Source organism: Panthera onca, chromosome B1 (assembly GCF_046562875.1).
Source record: "Panthera onca isolate mPanOnc1 chromosome B1, mPanOnc1 haplotype 2, whole genome shotgun sequence".
Lineage (NCBI taxonomy): Eukaryota > Metazoa > Chordata > Mammalia > Carnivora > Felidae > Panthera > Panthera onca.
In genome coordinates, this window is record NC_138342.1 from 155,493,091 (window position 1) to 155,511,758 (window position 18,668).

The 18,668-nt window shown below is 35.4% G+C and overlaps 1 protein-coding gene across 1 annotated transcript in view; it reads right to left on the minus strand.

Annotated features, from left to right (window-relative positions):
- The window catches only part of ELP3 (elongator acetyltransferase complex subunit 3), a 98,836-nt gene that overhangs the window by 61,681 nt on the left and 18,487 nt on the right, over window positions 1-18,668 (minus strand). Inside the window, exons 4-7 of the mRNA XM_060653672.3 lie at window positions 14,394-14,464; window positions 13,518-13,581; window positions 12,070-12,138; window positions 9,025-9,179 (exon numbers count right to left, since the gene is read on the minus strand). Of these exons, the coding sequence (XP_060509655.1) occupies window positions 9,025-9,179; window positions 12,070-12,138; window positions 13,518-13,581; window positions 14,394-14,464 (359 nt within the window). The remainder of the gene's footprint in view (window positions 1-9,024; window positions 9,180-12,069; window positions 12,139-13,517; window positions 13,582-14,393; window positions 14,465-18,668) is intronic.

Sequence of the window (18,668 nt, forward strand, 5' to 3'; positions counted from 1 at the left end):
GGAATTGAATCAATCATCCAAAATTCTCCCATAAAGAAAACACAGCCCTGGATAATTTTACTGGTCAGTTCTAGCAAACACTTATGGAAGGATTAACATTCATTTTATATGAACATTTAGAAAACAGAGGAGGGGGGACGCCTGGGTGGCTCAGTCAGGTAAGCATATGGCTTGGCTCAGGTCATGGGTTAAAAGTTTGAACTCTGCATTGGGCTCTGGGCTAACAGCTCAGCCTGGAGCCTGCTTTGGATTCTGTGTTTCCCTCTCTCTCTGCTCCTCCCCTGCTTGTGCTCTGTCTCTCTCTATCTCAAAAATAAACAAACAAACAAAAAAGAAAACAGAGGAGGGAACACTTCCTAACATGTTTTATGGGGCTGGCATAATAACACTAATACCAAAACCTAACAAAGAAATTATAAAACAGGAAACAACAGACCACCATCTCTCATGAACATACACACAAAATCCTTTCCAATGTATTAGTAAAATGATATATAAAAAGGATAACACATTATGACCAAACAGGTTTATCCTAGGAATGCAAGGTTAGTTTAATATTAAAAAAAAAAAAAAGTAATCTACATGATCAGAATAAAGAAGGAAAATTATGTGATCATTTGAATAGATACAGAGAAATCATTAGACAATTGAATTAATGATACAACCTCTCAGCAAACTTCTTCAATAAAGGTATCTATAAAAAAACCCCTCAAGTAACATAGCAGTTAATACTGCAATATTAAATGTTTCACCTGTATTACTGGGAATAAGACAAAGAAGCTTACTCTCACCACTTCTATTTAACACTGTACTAATGTCCTAGCCATTACAATAAGGCAAGAAAAAGAAAAGCATGCAAATCCAAAAAGAAAAATTAAAGCTCACTTTATTTGTAAATTAAGTGATTGTTTATGAAGAAAATCCTAGCAGATTTACAAAAACAACTTTTAGAACTACATAGTGAAATTAGTAAGGTAATAGGATACAATGTAATGTACAAAAATCAATTACATATTATACACTATCTGTAAAACAATTTGAAAATGAAATTTTTAAGAAGTTCAATTTCTGTAGCATCAACAAACACAAAACTATTTTGACATAAATTTAACAAAAGGCTAACAACATCTCTACACTGAAGATTTCTATGAGAAATTAAAGAAGACTTAAATAAACAAAGAGACAGACGATGTTCATGGATCAGAAGACTCAATAATGTTGTCAATTTTCTCCAAACTGTTCTATAGTTTTAATACAATCCCAATTTTCTCACACTTTTTAGCAGAAGTTGACAAGCTGATTCTAAACTTTACATCGTAGAGATGCAAAGGAAATAGAATATCCAAGACAATCTTGAAAAACAATGACAAAAAAGACTCACAGTACCTGACTTCAAGATATACTATAAAGCTACAATAATCAAGACAGTGTGTTACTGGCATAAGAACTGAGAAATAGATTAGTGGGACAGAACAGAGCCCAGTTCCACATGTATAGTCAATCAATTTTTGACAAAGCCACCAATATAATCCACATAGGAAAGGGAAGTTTTTAAACAAGCAATATTGAAACAGTATCTACCTACAAGAGGAAAAAAGAAACCACAAATCCTACCTCACAGTATATATAAAAATTAATTCAAGATAGACCACAAGTCTACATAGGCAAGCTAAATACAAAAAAAAACTGTAACTGCAGGTAGAAGAAAACACAGGAGAGAATCTTGTCATGTATCTTCTTGGGAGTAAGCACAAGTTTAACAAAAACAATACAGAAAACAATAGCTATTAAATAAAAAAATTGCTAAATTAGACCTAATCAAAATAAAAACTTCTGCTTAAAGTTGTCCTTAATATAATGAATACTCAAACCACAGACTGGGTTTTCATATTTGTCAAATACAGATCCAACAAAGGACTGGTATCCAGAATTTAAACAGCCCAATAAAAAATGGACAAAAGAGTTTAACAGATAGTTCACAAAGGAAATATATACAGAAAACACAAGCATATAATAAAGTGCTCATCATCATTAGTCATCAAGAAAATGTAAATTAAAGCCACAATGAGATACCATTACACACCTACTAGAACGGCTAAAATTAAAAAGACTGACAACACCATATGTTGGTGAGGATGTGGAACAACCAAATGCTCATACATCACTGGTGGGAGTACAAATTTACAACCACTTTGGAACAATGTCTGGCAGTTTCTTAAAAAATTAAACATATGATGTAGCAATTCTACTTCTAGCTATTACCTAACAGAAATAAATACTATATTCATAGTAAAACTTGTATGAGTATGTTCACTAATTTTATTGTAATAACCACAAACTAGAAACAGCCCAGTGTCCATCAATAGAATGGATAAACTGTGGTCTATGCATACAGTGGAATACTACTCAGCACTACAAGCTAACAAAGAAATACCCAACAACATTGATGAATCTCAAAATATTATGCTCAGTGACAGAAGAGGGACACAGAAGAGTATATACTATATGGTTAATATGGAAGGGAAAAAAGGAATAATGATTGCCTGTGGGAGGTACAGGTGAGGATTTAATGGGAAGAGGAATGAAGGAACCTTCTGGGATGTTCTATATCTTAACGGAGTTTTGATGCACAGGTATATGCATTTATTAGAACTTGTCAAATGGTACACTTAAGATCTTTGCATTTCATTGTATGTAATTTTGCTTCAAAAGATAGCAACAAATGAACTAGTTAATGATGTACACGATGACATATTTGGAAAGAAGTGTACTGAAGTGTACAACTGACTTCGAAATGCTTAAAAAAAGAGGGATCCATGGAAGGGTACAGAAATGAATAGTTGGATAAGTATGTCATAAAGCAAGTACTGTAGAATCCAGGTGACAAGTATGTAGTACCTGACAAGTTCCTTCAATTTTTATTTGCTTCATATAAAATGTTGGAAGAAAAACAGCATCATAGATGACTGAGATTATTTTAGGTTGGACTGCCAACGTTAAGGATTCTGGTCACCATCCATGAAAATCTGGTTGACCAAGAGAGAGAGTAAAGGCAGTAAATATATAAAGTAAGGGGTGGGGAGTATTAGAGCCAAAGCCCAGAAATGCAAGTCTGAAACCTGCCGGAAATAATGCCCAGGGCACCAAGGCAGAAAATAGTCACTTGCAAGCCTTAGGAGATTTGCTTTTGCTTTCTTCCTAACTTCTGCAAGTCTATGAAACTGTCTTCTAGGCCTAGTATCCAGCAGTAAGCTAGCGCTCTAGCTCTCTAGCTTTTTTCCAAGACACATAAGGACACAGCTGGAGGATTTAAAGTCATTGATGAGGGGCAAAAAAGGAAGGAACGGAAATGAATTAAAAATTCCACTGGGAGAAGGTATGACTCACCCACTCCTTGATGGGTAACTGCCCTTCGAAATAGCATCTTTTGAAAACAGCCAAGGAGCATTAAAGATTGAACATAAAACTGCTTCTGGGCAGGACTGATTAAAGAGGAATAAAACTATTTTAAAAGGTTACTCTGAGTTATTTGGCAACATTTATTTGCATTCCGGTGAATGGGTGACTCAGATCCCACTGCCGGTCCTTTTCATCTCCAGAACTATGATTTTTAGAGGACAATAGTCACCAGTAATTGTTGCTTTCTGGAGACAACTGAAGTCTCAGTCTAGCTGATAGAAATGAGTGATTATCACTTTGCTTGATTTAATGCGCCTTCACAGAAACCCTATACCTGCTTTATCCTTGAACTCTATTTCACTCAGCTTTTCAATTTTTCTATTTGCAAGGATATAACATACTTTTTGCTACTAACTTGCTGTAAATAATAACCAGGTTCACTTTTGGGGGCTTTTCCTTACCTTAACTTTTAATCTTTTAAGTAAAAAGTAAAATAATCAGGTTTAAACATGGTCTAAACTTTGATTGGATTAGACATAGGATAGCAAAGGAGGCTAACACAAGCTAATAACCTCTAATTTGACCGAATACTGTAACCTTAAACATTGACTCATCTGTCACTATGTAATTTTTAACCTAATTTAAAATTAGTCTTTTAAATAAAAACCTCTGATACACTAATGAAAGTATTACATCTGTGTAGTCAGCAAGTACAAACAACTAATATCAACTAACACTAAAATAAAAATGAAGTTCATTACTTTACATCTGAAAAAGGTCAGCCACACTGGGTGACCCAAACAGTCTTCACAAATACCCTCAGTGAAAGATAATATAAAGAACGGCAAGTTAAAGATCACCTCCAAAAATGTGAAGAAAACATATTATGTACAAAACATAGTATCTCTGGGCTGTTCTTTATTTCACAAAATGTTAACATTTGAAAATGGTTTGCTATGTCTCTAGTTCTATAGTACAAACCAGATTACTATTTCTTTGAACTATATAACAACATTTCCCTAAAAAACAAAATACCACCTTCATTGTAGGGCGTTAGTAGTAAAAATTTACCTTAACAAAGCAAACAAGATGCCACAAATCAGCTTTTTTTCAGATTATCTCATAAAAGTATAGAGACCAGGAGAAAAGAGCAAAACATGTCAAGTGTGGGTTGGCATGATTCAGTGTAACATTTATGGATGGTTTTAAGGCTCCCAGATTGGACTTTTATTGTTTCCCAAGAGTCATTCATGAGATCTGTTGCAATGAAGGCTCAAATCATATATAAATTTTCATCTGAAAGTAAAGTGTTTGTTGCCCTCTTGAGGTAAATTCAAGAACAGAAACAAAACAATGCTGGCCTTGCCTAGTCCATTACAGAAAGGGGCTTTCTTTTCCAACAGGCTTTTTGGCTTTTTCTACAAACATATCATGATCTGAAGCTGGATAGTTGTAACGTAAACTCTATTTTTACCCCAACAACAGACAACTTACAAAAGACACTAGAACATTTCTGTAAAAATAAAACTAAAACTTTACACCAAGAATAAGCAAAAATTTTTAAGTTTCAATTGATAAAAATGTCAAACTAGCTATATCCTAAAAATTCATTAGGCAGATCTCCAGTTAGCCTAGCTCACCTGACCCAGGGGACCCAAACTATACACTGTGAAAAGCTTTGTGGCAAACTTTTATGGGAGCTGGGAGGGTGGGGCAAGTCCAAGATATGTACATTCAATTCCACTTACTAAGCAAGGTTTTCAGGGTGCCTGGGTGGGTCAATTGGTTAAGCTGTGATCAGCTCAGGCCGATCTCATGATTTGTGAGTTCAAGCCCCAGACTGGGCTCTGCACTGGCAGTGTGGAGCCTGCTTTGGATTCTTCGTTTCCCTCTCTCTCTCTGCCCCTCCCCTGCTTGCATACGCACACACTTTCTCTCTCAAAAACAAATAAACATTTAAAAAAATAAGCAAGGTCTTCAACACAATAACAGCTGCACTGAGAAAAGAGTATATGATATATAAGCGTGGGTACAAAAAGTCAATGGTCTTGTAGATTATCTCACCAGGGAATTCTCAGAGTTAAATGAATTTTAGTAACTCTGAGGTACTGTTGCCATTTCAGTGTCATGGGGCTTTGAACTAATGAAAGTTGTTTTCTCTCAAACTGCATTTTACACTAAGCTATCATTTGATTTTCGGTATTATTACGAAGAATGGGTTGGGTTACATCATTATTCCTCTAAAGTTTCAAACACTTCAGCGTTTTACTAAGCATGACTTAATATTCATGAATAATCAAGATTTTGAATGAGCAGTAAAAACATGGTTAGGGGTGCCTGGGTGGCTTAGTCAGTTTAAGCCCCTGACTCTTGATTTCAGCTCAGGTCATGATCTCATTGTTCGTGAGTTTGAAGTGCGGAGACTGCTTGGGATTCTTTCTCTTTCTCTCTCTCTCTGCTCCTCCCCATTTGCTCTCTTTCTCTCAAATATAAATAAACTTAAAAAAAAAAAGTATGGTCACCATCTTATCTTGCTACTAAAGCCCATGTAGGAGGAAGAGATCACACCAGCCAGTTGTTGTTAAAAACCTAGATTTGTGGACATACAATTAACCTACCACATTCTCTAGAGGCAATCAAACAAAGTAGGTTGCTCACACACACTCTCCCAGCTGCTGGACTCTTTATACAGGTCCCTTGAGATACACTTGATAGCCAAAGGTCTCAACAGGGAAAGTAGGAAGGACACAAAAGATGTCCCTATTCTAAGCCCTACCTAAGTCATTAGCTGTCAGTATTTGACCTATAGATTGATCATTCACACAAAATGCATTCGGACATTTACTTACCGCTACTGTGTATCACAAACCATTTTAATTACGGTGTAATGAAAACCATCCTTAGATTCATTCAAACTTTGGTTCTACTTATCACCTTACAAAAAATTCTCTAAGAGGGGCACTATTTGAAACAACTCTGTAATTAGCTATATGACCCTCTCTCCCCAATATAAAAGAGAAGTCAGAGAAAAGCCTGAAGGCAGGAAGAAGAGTGCAAAAAAAAAAAAAAAAAAAATCCAGAGAGATATTTTTTCCAATATTTTGAAGCTCTGGTGGTGTACACACACACGTGCTCGTACACACACAGACACACATTTTCACACACTTTTACACGTAGCATAGTTTCTTGCATTATAGCAAAGTTCAGGCTCTTAAAGCAAAGCCGCCTGGGTTTCACAGCCCGACTCCCACCACCAACTAACTACCTTTGTAACTTTGGCAAGTTGCTTAATCTCTCTGTGCCTTGACTGCCTCACCTGTAAAAACAGGGATAATTTATTATTTTTTTTTAAAGCTTTTTTTTTTTTTTTTTTTAACATTTATTTATTTTTGAGACAGAGAGAGACAGAGCATGAACGGGGGAGGGTCAGAGAGAGAGGGAGACAAAGAGTCTGAAACAGGCTCTGAGCTGTCAGCACAGAGCCCGATGCGGGGCTTGAACTCACGGACCGTTGAGATCATGACCTGAGCCGAAGTCGGACACTCAACCGACTGAGCCATCCAGGCACCCCAAAAACAGGGATAATTTAAATACCGAACTCAAATGTTTACTGTGAGTTTTAAATAAATGCTTATCACAATGCCCAGCCCAACCATAAATGTGCTCCTTTACCCCCATTCTCCTATGTCCTTTCCTCCTCTGCTCGAACTCATGCCTATAATAATCATCACTCTCACCCCCCTTTCACATTTTCTATGCATTTACATTTATGTGGATATACACAAATATGATGGATCCATACTGTAAGAATTGCTCTAAAAATTGCTTTTTCACATAGTATACCTCGGAAACCAGCAACTCTCCCACATTAGGTGATCTTATCCACTTGCATGGCTATAAATGCCATCTGTGGACTGATAATCCCAATTTTGCATTGCCAGCCTGGATGTCTCTTGTACAGCCTACCTGACATCTCCACTTGAACATTTCCTAGGCATTTCAAATTTAATGTATCCAAAGTAAAACTCTTGATTTTCTCCCATAAACCTGTTCTTCCATGTCTTTTCCATCTCAGGATATGGCGGTGTTACCCATTAACCATTTCCTACAACCAAAAGCTAAGCGTCTTCTTTGATTCCTTCCTTTCTTACCCTCAACCCAATTCAAAGTCCTGGCATTTGCAACAACAAAACAGAACTCTAATCCATCCTCTCTTCTCCATCATCACTGCCACCACCCTGAAGTAAGCTATGATGGGTTTAACAGTCTTTTCATCTGGCTCCTCACTTTCACTCTTGTACTCCGCTAATCCATTAGCCAGACAATAGACAGAATGACCTGCTTATCAACCTGAAATGTGTCACTCTCCTGCTTAAAACCATTCATCTACTTCCTACTGCATTTCAAATAAAACTTTAGCTCCTCAAAAGCATTCTATTCTCTGGCCCAGACTTAACTCTTTAAGCTCACCTTAAGACATTCTCTTTTGTTCACTGGAATCTAGTCACATTGGCCTCCTCTCTGTTCCTAGAAGACCCGAAAATCTTCCCCATTTCAGTGCTTCTGTCATATTTTTTTCTGCTTTTAGCCTGATTCCTCCTCATATACTTTGGGTCTCAGCTTAAACATTACCACTTCGTCTGGAGAAAAGTCTTAATCTCTATCACAGTAATCTATCTCCACCATAGCACTTCATGTTTGTTGAACTAGTAGAAATAAACACAAGGGCAAGGACAATACCTATCTTGTTTCACCATGCTGTTCCTAGTGCCTAAAGCAGTGCATAGCCCCTAGTGGGCCCTCCATAAACATTAGATAAATAAGAGGGAACAGTATATGGTAACTAACTAGGCTTTCCTGAAACTTCTGAAATACTGTATGTGAAACCTTAGTATTCTTTTTGCTAAAAACAGAGATACAACGTATCAAAAGAATGCATAATTTTGTTTTGCCAATTAGAATGAAAAAGTGATCTCATTCATAAACAGAAATTTTAGTAGTTATTAATAATAGCTATTAAAAAATAACTTGTTTTGATTGTATGGCAGCTAAATGTTTCAGACAAAGTGTACCCCTAGTGTTCTTTTTGAGGAGGCTGAAAACTCAACTGGTCAAATCAAAACTACTCCTGTACTTTAGACCAGCCTAAGGTTGAAAAAAACCTTTAGTGATTTAATGAATCACTCTTTCTCAGAGAATACAAATGTCAACAAACCACACTCACTTATTAAGAAAAAACTATTAACTATTTCAATGAAAATAATCCTTTCCCACAAAAAAGAAGTAACTATGAGAACTAGGAATGTATAGGACGATGGATGTGATTGTGATGGATGTGAAAGTAACTGTGGTAACCATTTCACAATGTATATGTAAGTCATTATGCTGTACACCATCAACTTTTACCACGCCATATGTCAATTCTATCTCAATAAAACTAGAAAATATATTTAATTATAACCCATCCAAAATATGCAAATAAAAATAAAATCCCCCCCCCCCCCCCAAAAAAAAAAAAAAGAACTAGGAATGTAGATGTAGAACAAAAGGAATTCTCACAGGCTGCGGCTCAGGGGATAAACTGACAACCACTCTGCAGAATATGGTAAAATAAGGATTTCTTACTTGACTGCCTCGTAAATATTGTTGGAGGTATGTCCTGATAAGGCATCGTGTAAATTTCGAATAAAATAATCTCTGTATTCTTCTGGAAGGGCCATAAACGTTCCACCCATCACAATAAACTCCACTTTATCCACACTGTGACCAAGTTGTTTTAACTGAAACACATACAAATTCATCAGCATTAGATGGATATAGTCAATTACCCTAAGAAAGCACTGCAAATTTCTAATTTTATTTTGTAGTTTTTTCATCAGTATAGTTTAAAAATGAAAAGCAATTAAACATATTTAGCAAAGGTTTGGATTAAAAAATAGACTCCAGAGTCTTAAAGAAAAAAAAAATTACTAGAGATCGAGGAGGCAAAGTGAGAATTAAAAACAATAAACAAGAAGCTTGACATCAATACCTATGTGGAAATTTAAAAACATGTGGAATATAAACTAGAAAGCAGTAAGGGCAAATATAATAATACACTATGCAACATAATAAATAAATACTTATTGATCATGTATTTTTTATGTCAGACCTTGTGGTAAGCCTTGGGAACAAAAACAGTGACTGTGCAACATAATCAGGGCTTGATGCCAATGGAAGAAAAAGAACACCAGGTTAGAAATAAAAATTAAGAATGCAGTTTTAAACCAGTTGTGAAGATTATGAGCACAGGTGGCATGGCTTTCTGGAGAAAAAACAAAATAAAAATCTGATTGATAAACTATAAAATATTATGTCTCTCTACTAGTGGAGAGAATGGTACAGATTTTTCATTTTGCCAACTATAATAAGCCAAGATTCTAAATTTTAAAAACAGGTATTTAAATTTCGTAGGGTCCTTAAAAAGTTAAAAATAGAAATACAACATGATCCACTAATCACACTATTGGGTATTTAAAGAAAATAAAAACACTAATTCAAAAAGATGTATGTGCCCCTATGTTTATTGCAGCATTATTTATAATAGCCAAGATGTGAAAGCAACCCAAGTGCCCACTGAGAGACAAATGGATAAAGAAGATGCAGTGTATATATACAACGGAATATAACTCAGCCATTAAAAAAAGGATGAGATCTTGCCATTTACAAGTGTACAATATGGATGGAACTAGAGGGTATTATGCTAAGTGAAATAAGTCAGAGAAAAATAAATACCGTATGATTGCATTTATATGTGGAATCTAAACAACTAAAATAGATAAAAAGACGAAAGACCTATAAATGCAGAGAACACACTGATAGTTATGAGAGGGTTAAGTGGAGGAGGGGATGGGCAAAATGGGTAAAGGGCAGAAGATACAGGAATGAATAAATTATGGAATGAATGAATCCAGTTATGGAATGAACAAATCATGGGAATAAAAGATACAGCATAGAAAATACAATGATATTGTAACAGCACAGTATGGTGACTGATGGTAGCTATACCTGTGGTGAGCACAGCATAACAGACATGTTGAAACACTATGTTGTACACCTGAAACTAATGTATCACTGTGTGTCAACTATACTTCAATTAAAAGAAAAATTTCTTGCCCTATCTCAGGCTTGAGAAAAACTGGGTCAAGTAGACTACTAAACTATGAACTCTAATTAATGTTCTATGTAAAGGATGTCTACACTTAATATGGACAAAAAGGCACCTTTTTAAATGTTTGTTTCTGACAACGGCAAATAAAAATTTATACATATTTGTATCTTTCTGTAATTGTATTCATATATACATATGCATGAAAATATACATGTAAGTATATATAAGTGTGCATGTAAGTATATAGGTAAGTATGTTTATATGTGTGTGTGTGTGCATGTGTGTCTATATATATAAATACTAAAAACAACTCTATGATTGTTCACAAGAGAAACACAACAAAATCATTCTGGGTACCTTTTTCAAAATACCTTGTCAGGACCCTAAACCAGACTTAATCAGAACTCCTGAGGTGAAAATCTGGCATATGTTTGGAAAAGATACGCGGGTGATTCTATTGCATTTACAGTGAAGAAAAAAATCAGTGCTGTATGCTAGTTTCTAAACCTTTTAAAACCCATTCTCTTTTTGGTAAACATAAACATTTTACACTCTACTGAAACATTTTAAATGAATTAAATATCATAGCTAAAAAAGAAATTGAAGCAGTGGTCAGTTTAGAACATGCTTTTCTAGACTATACAGGTTGCACCCAGGTGAGGTCCTCTCCTATGGCTGACAATCCTGATCCACACGTGCTTGGGTGACAGTGAGGTGAAAATATGAACTGGCTGGTATTCATCGATACTAGCTAAATGAACAGAGGAGAGACTTAATGACTATGGTATGTACTATTTTCCTTTCGAGATTCTGTAGTTGCCCTACTAGGTGTTGTTACTGTAAAAATTATAGATGGTACTCACACTTTTTTAAATCGGACAAGTTTAAAATAAAACTATAAAAAAGGAAATCTGAATTACTGTTCAGATTTCTCAAGCAGAGCAAGGCCATTTAAACAGTACTACTTGTTTTTCATCAGTTATATTGAAGTATAATTTACATACACTAAAATCAATTAATTTTAAGTGTACAACTGGAAGGGTATGGATGAGTGTTTACAGTTGTGTAACTCCCACCACAGTCAGGATGCAGAACAATCCCACGACTCCTAAGAGTTCCTCACACCCTTCTGCAGTCAATTCCCTATTCCCACCCTGGCATACCAGTCACAATAACTTCTTATCTGGCTCATGGAAGCAAAAATTCAATCCATCCACCTACTGTCTAAGAACATTCTCACATCTCCATCTGTAAATTTCATATGGTTAATGAGTCTGTATAAGTTGAAAGAAATTTAAAGAATATAAAACGCTTAAAGAAAATAATACAGTCTCTAAAGGAAGCAGTGATTTTGAGCTTGCTGGGTATTGCAGAATAGTCTTCCTCCCCCAGATGGATATTAAAAACTTACCAAGGGGACAGGCACTCTTTTAGTTATTTCAGGTTCAACTCAAATTAAACAATAATACCTTCTAAGTATGTACAAAAATCTAACTTAAAAATGCTTTTTAGAAACTTACCTGTTCTATTCGGTGTCTTGTCTGTAGATAAGGGTCATATCTAGCGCGGATAGCTCGCATGGAGGTTGGCTAAGAGAAAAAGAGAAAAATCTCCTGCTGGGCCCACATTGAATAGAAAATAAAAAGTAGTTCAAAAGAATTATATTAAAAATAAAATTCTCTTGTGCTCCTTCCTTCCTTTCTCAGTTTAGGGATCAAAATACTGTTCTGAATAGCATCTGGCTAGTCTCCATCCCCACTGTCTTAAGATTCTGAACAGCAGGGCATCTCCTTGAATCATATTTATCTTTGTGTAAACACTTATGAAATCTCCAGGGTCACTTTCTGCTGGAGCAGAAAGGGGTGGCTAAGGGACAGAAACGAGAGGGAGCCTTTTCACTGAATAATTCCTTTTGTATTTTTAAAAATGTGAACTATGGAAAACAAGTAAAAAGTGAAATTCCATATATAAAAGTCCAATGGTTTTCTGGCTGCTGACCTCTTCCCGAAAAGGCTGACTGCTTCAAAAGAAGCCTGCTTGCTGTTCTGCTTGCACTCTTGCCCCCACTCTAATCCTTTAACCACACAGCCATCAAATGATCTCTTAAAACCCTATACTGGATCGCATCATTCCCCTGCTTTCAACCTTAATGGTTTTTCATGACACCTGTAACAAAATCCAAACTCTATGTCCAGCTTACAACCTATTTCATCTGTCTCTCCAATCTCATCCTTCCCCTTACCCACTATGTCCTGGAACACCCCACTGTCATTCCTACCATGGCTCCTTGTTCTAGCTATCCTCTCTGCTGGGAATGCTCTCTGCTGATATTCTTGCATGGCTCCTTCTTGTCATTCAAGACTCAGTTTAAGTATCATCTCCTCAGTCACTTCCTAACTACCAAGGCTAAAGTATCTACTCAGTTTCTACAAACCTCACTTGATTTTACTTCTCTACTTAGCATTTACTGGTAGTACCTGATATTTTCTTCTTGTTTCTTTATTGTCTATCTCTTATTATTAGAATGTAAATTCCATAAGATTAGGGACTTTATCCATTTTTCACTGTTGAAGAAGCACTATGATATCATGGTGAGGAACACAAAATTCAAAACCTGGCTCTGTCACTAATTAGCAGTGTATCTCTGGGCCAATTGTTTAGGGCCTCTAAAGCCTGTTTCCTTATTCATAAAGCCAGGATAATAGTGCCTGCCTTCAAGGTGCTGCTATAAGGTTTAAAGTTGTGAAGACTTATAATAGTTTAACATACAGTAAGAACAAGTGCTTATGTTAAGTATTTCTCCAGTGACTAGAGCAATATACGTAGACACTCAGCAAATATTTAATGGATGAACTTCTGTAATCAGGAGAAAAATTAAAAATAATTTAAGAAAGTCAGTACTTGTAAGAGCACACTATAGGTAAAGTATGATGTCAAACTTCCTCAGGACAACCTCATATTACTTTACCTCATATCCAGTATAAGACTGGGTTGAATATTCAAAATCTGAATCAGGTCCACCAGGGCAGTATCTGCCAATACAACCAAAGAATGAAGATGTCAGATACAAAATTTACTTCAACAGTCTAGTTCAAGTATCTGCAGTCTCCATAAAATTCTGAGAGCAAACAAGTTTCATATTCAAATCCTAATCGAAGAGCCTACGTTTAAAGTATCTACAATTAATATATTTTCTACTGACAAGTAAACACAATAAACATATGAGGAACATCATAGTAGTCATTTTCAGAATATTGCAGTCACTATCATTTCAGAGATTTACACTTCTAGGGGCAAGTAATTACAGCACCTAACTTTTCCTAGGTTTAGAATGATACTCACAGTGCTCTCTTGGTAACTATACTTAAGAAAATCTTTCATTTAATCTTCCTACCTAGAATCATGCATTCTGCCTATTTTTCCAATTATCTAAATTTAAGAAGTTTAAAGGTTATTTATAGAGATAACTTTTTAATTTGATTCTTTTCTCATCCAAACTCATTTGAATTGCTGACAGAATTTAGGCAGTTCATATCTCCTTGTTTCATTTATCAAGTTAATAGACTTTTAGTCTTTCACGTTCTATAACAATGTATTTTTTATTGTTTACTGCAACATATTAAAATATATATTTCAGTTTTAAAGCACTGAAACATCCTATCAATGGCTGCTTGTTTCAAAGAACTAACTTATGCATCTACTGGATCAAAGTTTTAAATATTACCAGCATGCACTGATTAAGGCTCTAGGGAATTAACTAATTCAATTAAAGCGCGCGCGCGCGCACACACACACACACACACACACACACACACACACGCTTGAAGAAAATCATCATACTTACACACATATATTTCCTGTAAAACTGATGTGTGGGCATCTGTGGGGTTTGCACATCACAGCCACAACAGCAATCTACAAAAGATTAATAAGAAAGCTATTATGGAATAATGAATACACAATGCTGGAGAGTGGTTATCTCCCAGGAGGGAGAGGAATGCAATCAGAGAATGGCACATAAGGGACTTCAAAGTATTGGTAATACTGTATTTCTTGAGCTGAGCTATGGGCATAAGGGTGATCTCTTTTTGATGTTTTTAGTCTCTAAAATATACATATGTATTTATATACTAGCTATTAAATAGTAATATTTTACAATAAATTAAGTGCAAAATAAGGCATTAATCATTTTCAAAGTCACAGTGATTCTCTTACTCTGATTTATTTTACTAAAATACCCTACAAGAAAAAAATTATGCAAGTCTACAAAATTGTATCTAAATGCATTAATTGAATATATATAAAACTGTAACTCAGCCTCCTCATGGACATATTAGATCTCAATATTCAGAGCAGACACTATTAAACTAGGAGCTACACTTCACAGAGTGTGTGCAAAATATTCTCAGAAGAGTCTGTCAGAGCCCTCCTGGGGTGAGGACATTATGTGCTTGAGAAAGAGGGTGATAACAGAGACAGAAGTATGGTTACATATGGGGGGAGTTGGCCAAATAAGGCTATAGACTAAGGTGAATGCAAGCCAGGTTTCTTACTATCAGAGAAGGAAGCTATAAATATAGAAAGGGACAGAACTTGGATGGAATGGAAGGTATTGCTGTGAACTCATAGTTTTCGATAAATACACTGATATGCAAATAAATATAAATGCAAAGGTGTTAGTATACGTATATGCAGGTGTATATGTATACATACAAATATACTTCCTTGCTTGGTCCACTAGAGGGTCTAGGAGCAGCAACACTCTAATAGCAATGAGTATATCTAGCACTCAGATCTTGGTTTCTAAATACCCATCTCCAGTGAAAGAAACCAGGGCTCTTTAGAGAAATGGCTGATTCCAGACCTGGGGCAAAGAAATGACAAAAGAGCCTGAAACATTTTATTATGACAGAAAGCTAGAAACTGCTCAAAGAATGATGGAGACATTTAAAAAAGACACAAAAACCAGCTTGAAAGGGCTCTCTCACTGGTCAAATCAAGGATCATTTGTACATCAAAATAAATAATGATAGTAACAGACTATAACCCACCAAATAGGAAACCATTAATCCACTCATACAAATAAATGAATGAGTAAACTGAAAATCTGATGAGTTACAGAAAACTTACATAGCTTCAAAGTACTTCACCACACAAAACTTAATTACAAAGTGGAAAAGATTAACTTCACAGAGGAGAAGGCTGGAAGACACTATCTTGATCAAAATGAACAATATCAGAAAGAAGAACAAAGATGGAGGTATCATACTTCCTGATTTCAAACTATACTACACAATATGATATTGGCACAAAAACAGACACATAGATCAAAAAAAGCAGAGAGCCCAGAAATAAACCCCTCATGCATGGTCAATTAATTTACAACAAAGGAGCCAAGAATATACAATGGGGAAAGGACAGTCTTTTCAATAAATGGTGTCGGGAAAACTGGACATCCACATGCAAAAGAATGAACTAGACCATTATCTAGCATGACACACAAAAATTAGTTCAAAATGGATTAAAGACTTGAATGTAAGACCTGAAACCATAAAACTTCTAGAAAAAAAATGCAGGCAGAAGCTCCCTGACATTGGTCTGGGTATTGAATTTGTGGATCTGACTCCACAAGCAAAGGCGACAAAAGTACAAAAATAAGTAAGTGGGACTACATCAAACTAAAAAGCTTCTGCACCATCATAGGAAACCATCAATAAAAGGAAACCATCAACAAAAGGAAAAGACAACCTACTGAATGGGATAAAATATTTGCAAGTCATATATCCAATAATTAATATCCAAAATATATTAAAAAACTCAACTCAATACAAAAACCAATCTGATTAAATAATAAGCAGAGAACTTGAACATTTTCCCAAAGACATACAAATGGCCAGTGGGTACATGAAAAGATGTTCAACTAATGTTGATGTTCACTAATTATCAGGGAAATGCAAATCAAAACCATGAGATATTATTGTTAGAATGGCCATTATGAAAAAAAACAAGAAATAACAACTGTTGATGAGGATATGGAGAAAAGGGAACCTTCATCCACTGCTGGTGGGAATATACATTGGTGCAGCCACTACTGAAAACACTATGGAGGTTAAAATTAAAAACAGGTCTACCATATGATCTGGCTATTCCACTTCTGAGCATTTATCCTAAGAAAATGAAAATACTAGTATGAAAAGATAAAAAGATATATGCACCCCTATGTTTACTGCCACACTGTTTACAATAGCCAAGATATGGAAATAACCTAATTACCCATCAATGGATGAATGGATAAAGAAGGTGCGATATAGATGTATATACAGTCGAATACTGCTCGGTCATAAAAAAGAATGAAATCTTGCCATTTGTGACAACATGGATGAACCCTGAGGGTATTAAATGGTAGATGAAATGAGTCAGAGAAAGACAATACCATATGACCTCACTTATATGTGGAATATAAAAAAGAAAACAAAACAAAACTCATATATACAGAGAACGGACTGGTGGTTATCAAGGAGGGAGGGGGCTGGGAGAGGGACAAAACAGGTGAAGTGGGTCAATTGTATGGTGATGGATGGTAACTAAACTTATTGTGGTGGTTACTTTGTAGTGTATACAAATATCAAATTATTATCTTATACACCTGAAGCTAATATAATGTTATATAGAAATTTTATCTCAATAAAAATGTTACAATAGCAATTTACCTCAATGAAAAGAAAGAACATTATCCATGACAGGACAAATTGAAACCATATATATATACATATATATACATATATATATATATATATATACACACACGTATATATATATATATATATATGTATATATATGTGTGTGTGTGTATATATGTGTGTGTGTATACACATATGTATACATATATATACACGTATATATACACATACACACATATATATGTATATATACATATATACATGCACACATATATATGTATGTGTGTATATATGTATATATACACACATACATATATACACACACACATATATATATACACACACACACCACCTGATAGGATACAATAAGAATACATTATCACTTCTGTGATGTTCCAATGCTAAAGATGTATAACCTGAACCTAATTATGAGGAAACATCTGACTAAGCGAAATTGAGGAACATGCTACAAAATAACCTGCCTGAAATCTTCAAAAGTGTTAAGGTAATGAGGGCAAGGAAAGGCAGGAAGTGCCCAGAGTGAAGAGACAAGACAACCAAATGCAACATGTGATTCTGAACTGGGATCTGTAGGTCACTACTGAAATAGTGGGTGAAACTTGAACGAGATCTGAGGATGAGATGACAGTATTTATCAGTGCTAAATTCCTGACTTTGATGCTGTATTGTGGTGATTTAAGAAATGTCCTTGTTTGTAGAAAATGCATACTAAAGTATTCAAAGGCAACTTACTTTGCAACTTACTCTTAAGTGGTTCAGGGGGAAAATGTTCTTTATATTGGACCTTCAACTTTTCTGTAAGTTTGATTATTCTTCATAATAAAAACTATTAAAATTTAAAGCATTAAATAGTGATCTACAGAAAGTCCAAAATTTCAAAAAAAAATTGCAATTCTGAATGAAAAATTTAGATTTTCAAACAAATGTTTTTAATACAAGCCACTGATGAGATCAGTCTAATTCAACAATTGAGGGCCCAGTACATGGGCCAGGTTCTGAGCTACACAGAGCAAATGGGCCTTGAGACCACAAAAATATTGCACTGTTTCTGTCCTCTGAAAACATACCTATCTAGGTGAGGAAGACACATAGAAAAAGGCTATTTTGGAACCACATGGTAAGAAGCATGTATAAAATACCAGGAATGCCAAAGAAGGCAATTAGCCCTGACCAGGGAAGTCAGAGAAGCCTTCCAGAGATGCTGATTAGGGTTAATTAAGTCAAGAGGATAGGGTAAGGTAGGGCCAGGGAAGTAAAGCGCAGTAGTTTTCGAAGAGTTTTTAAGCAGTAGAACTCTCCTTTCAAGTAACATTTTACTTAAAACCTCAATTTATAAATGAGATAAAAGCTACAGCCCTGGGTGAAACAGCGATGTCCCTGCTCCTGTGGTTTCACTACTTATTATGCCCCACAGTAGC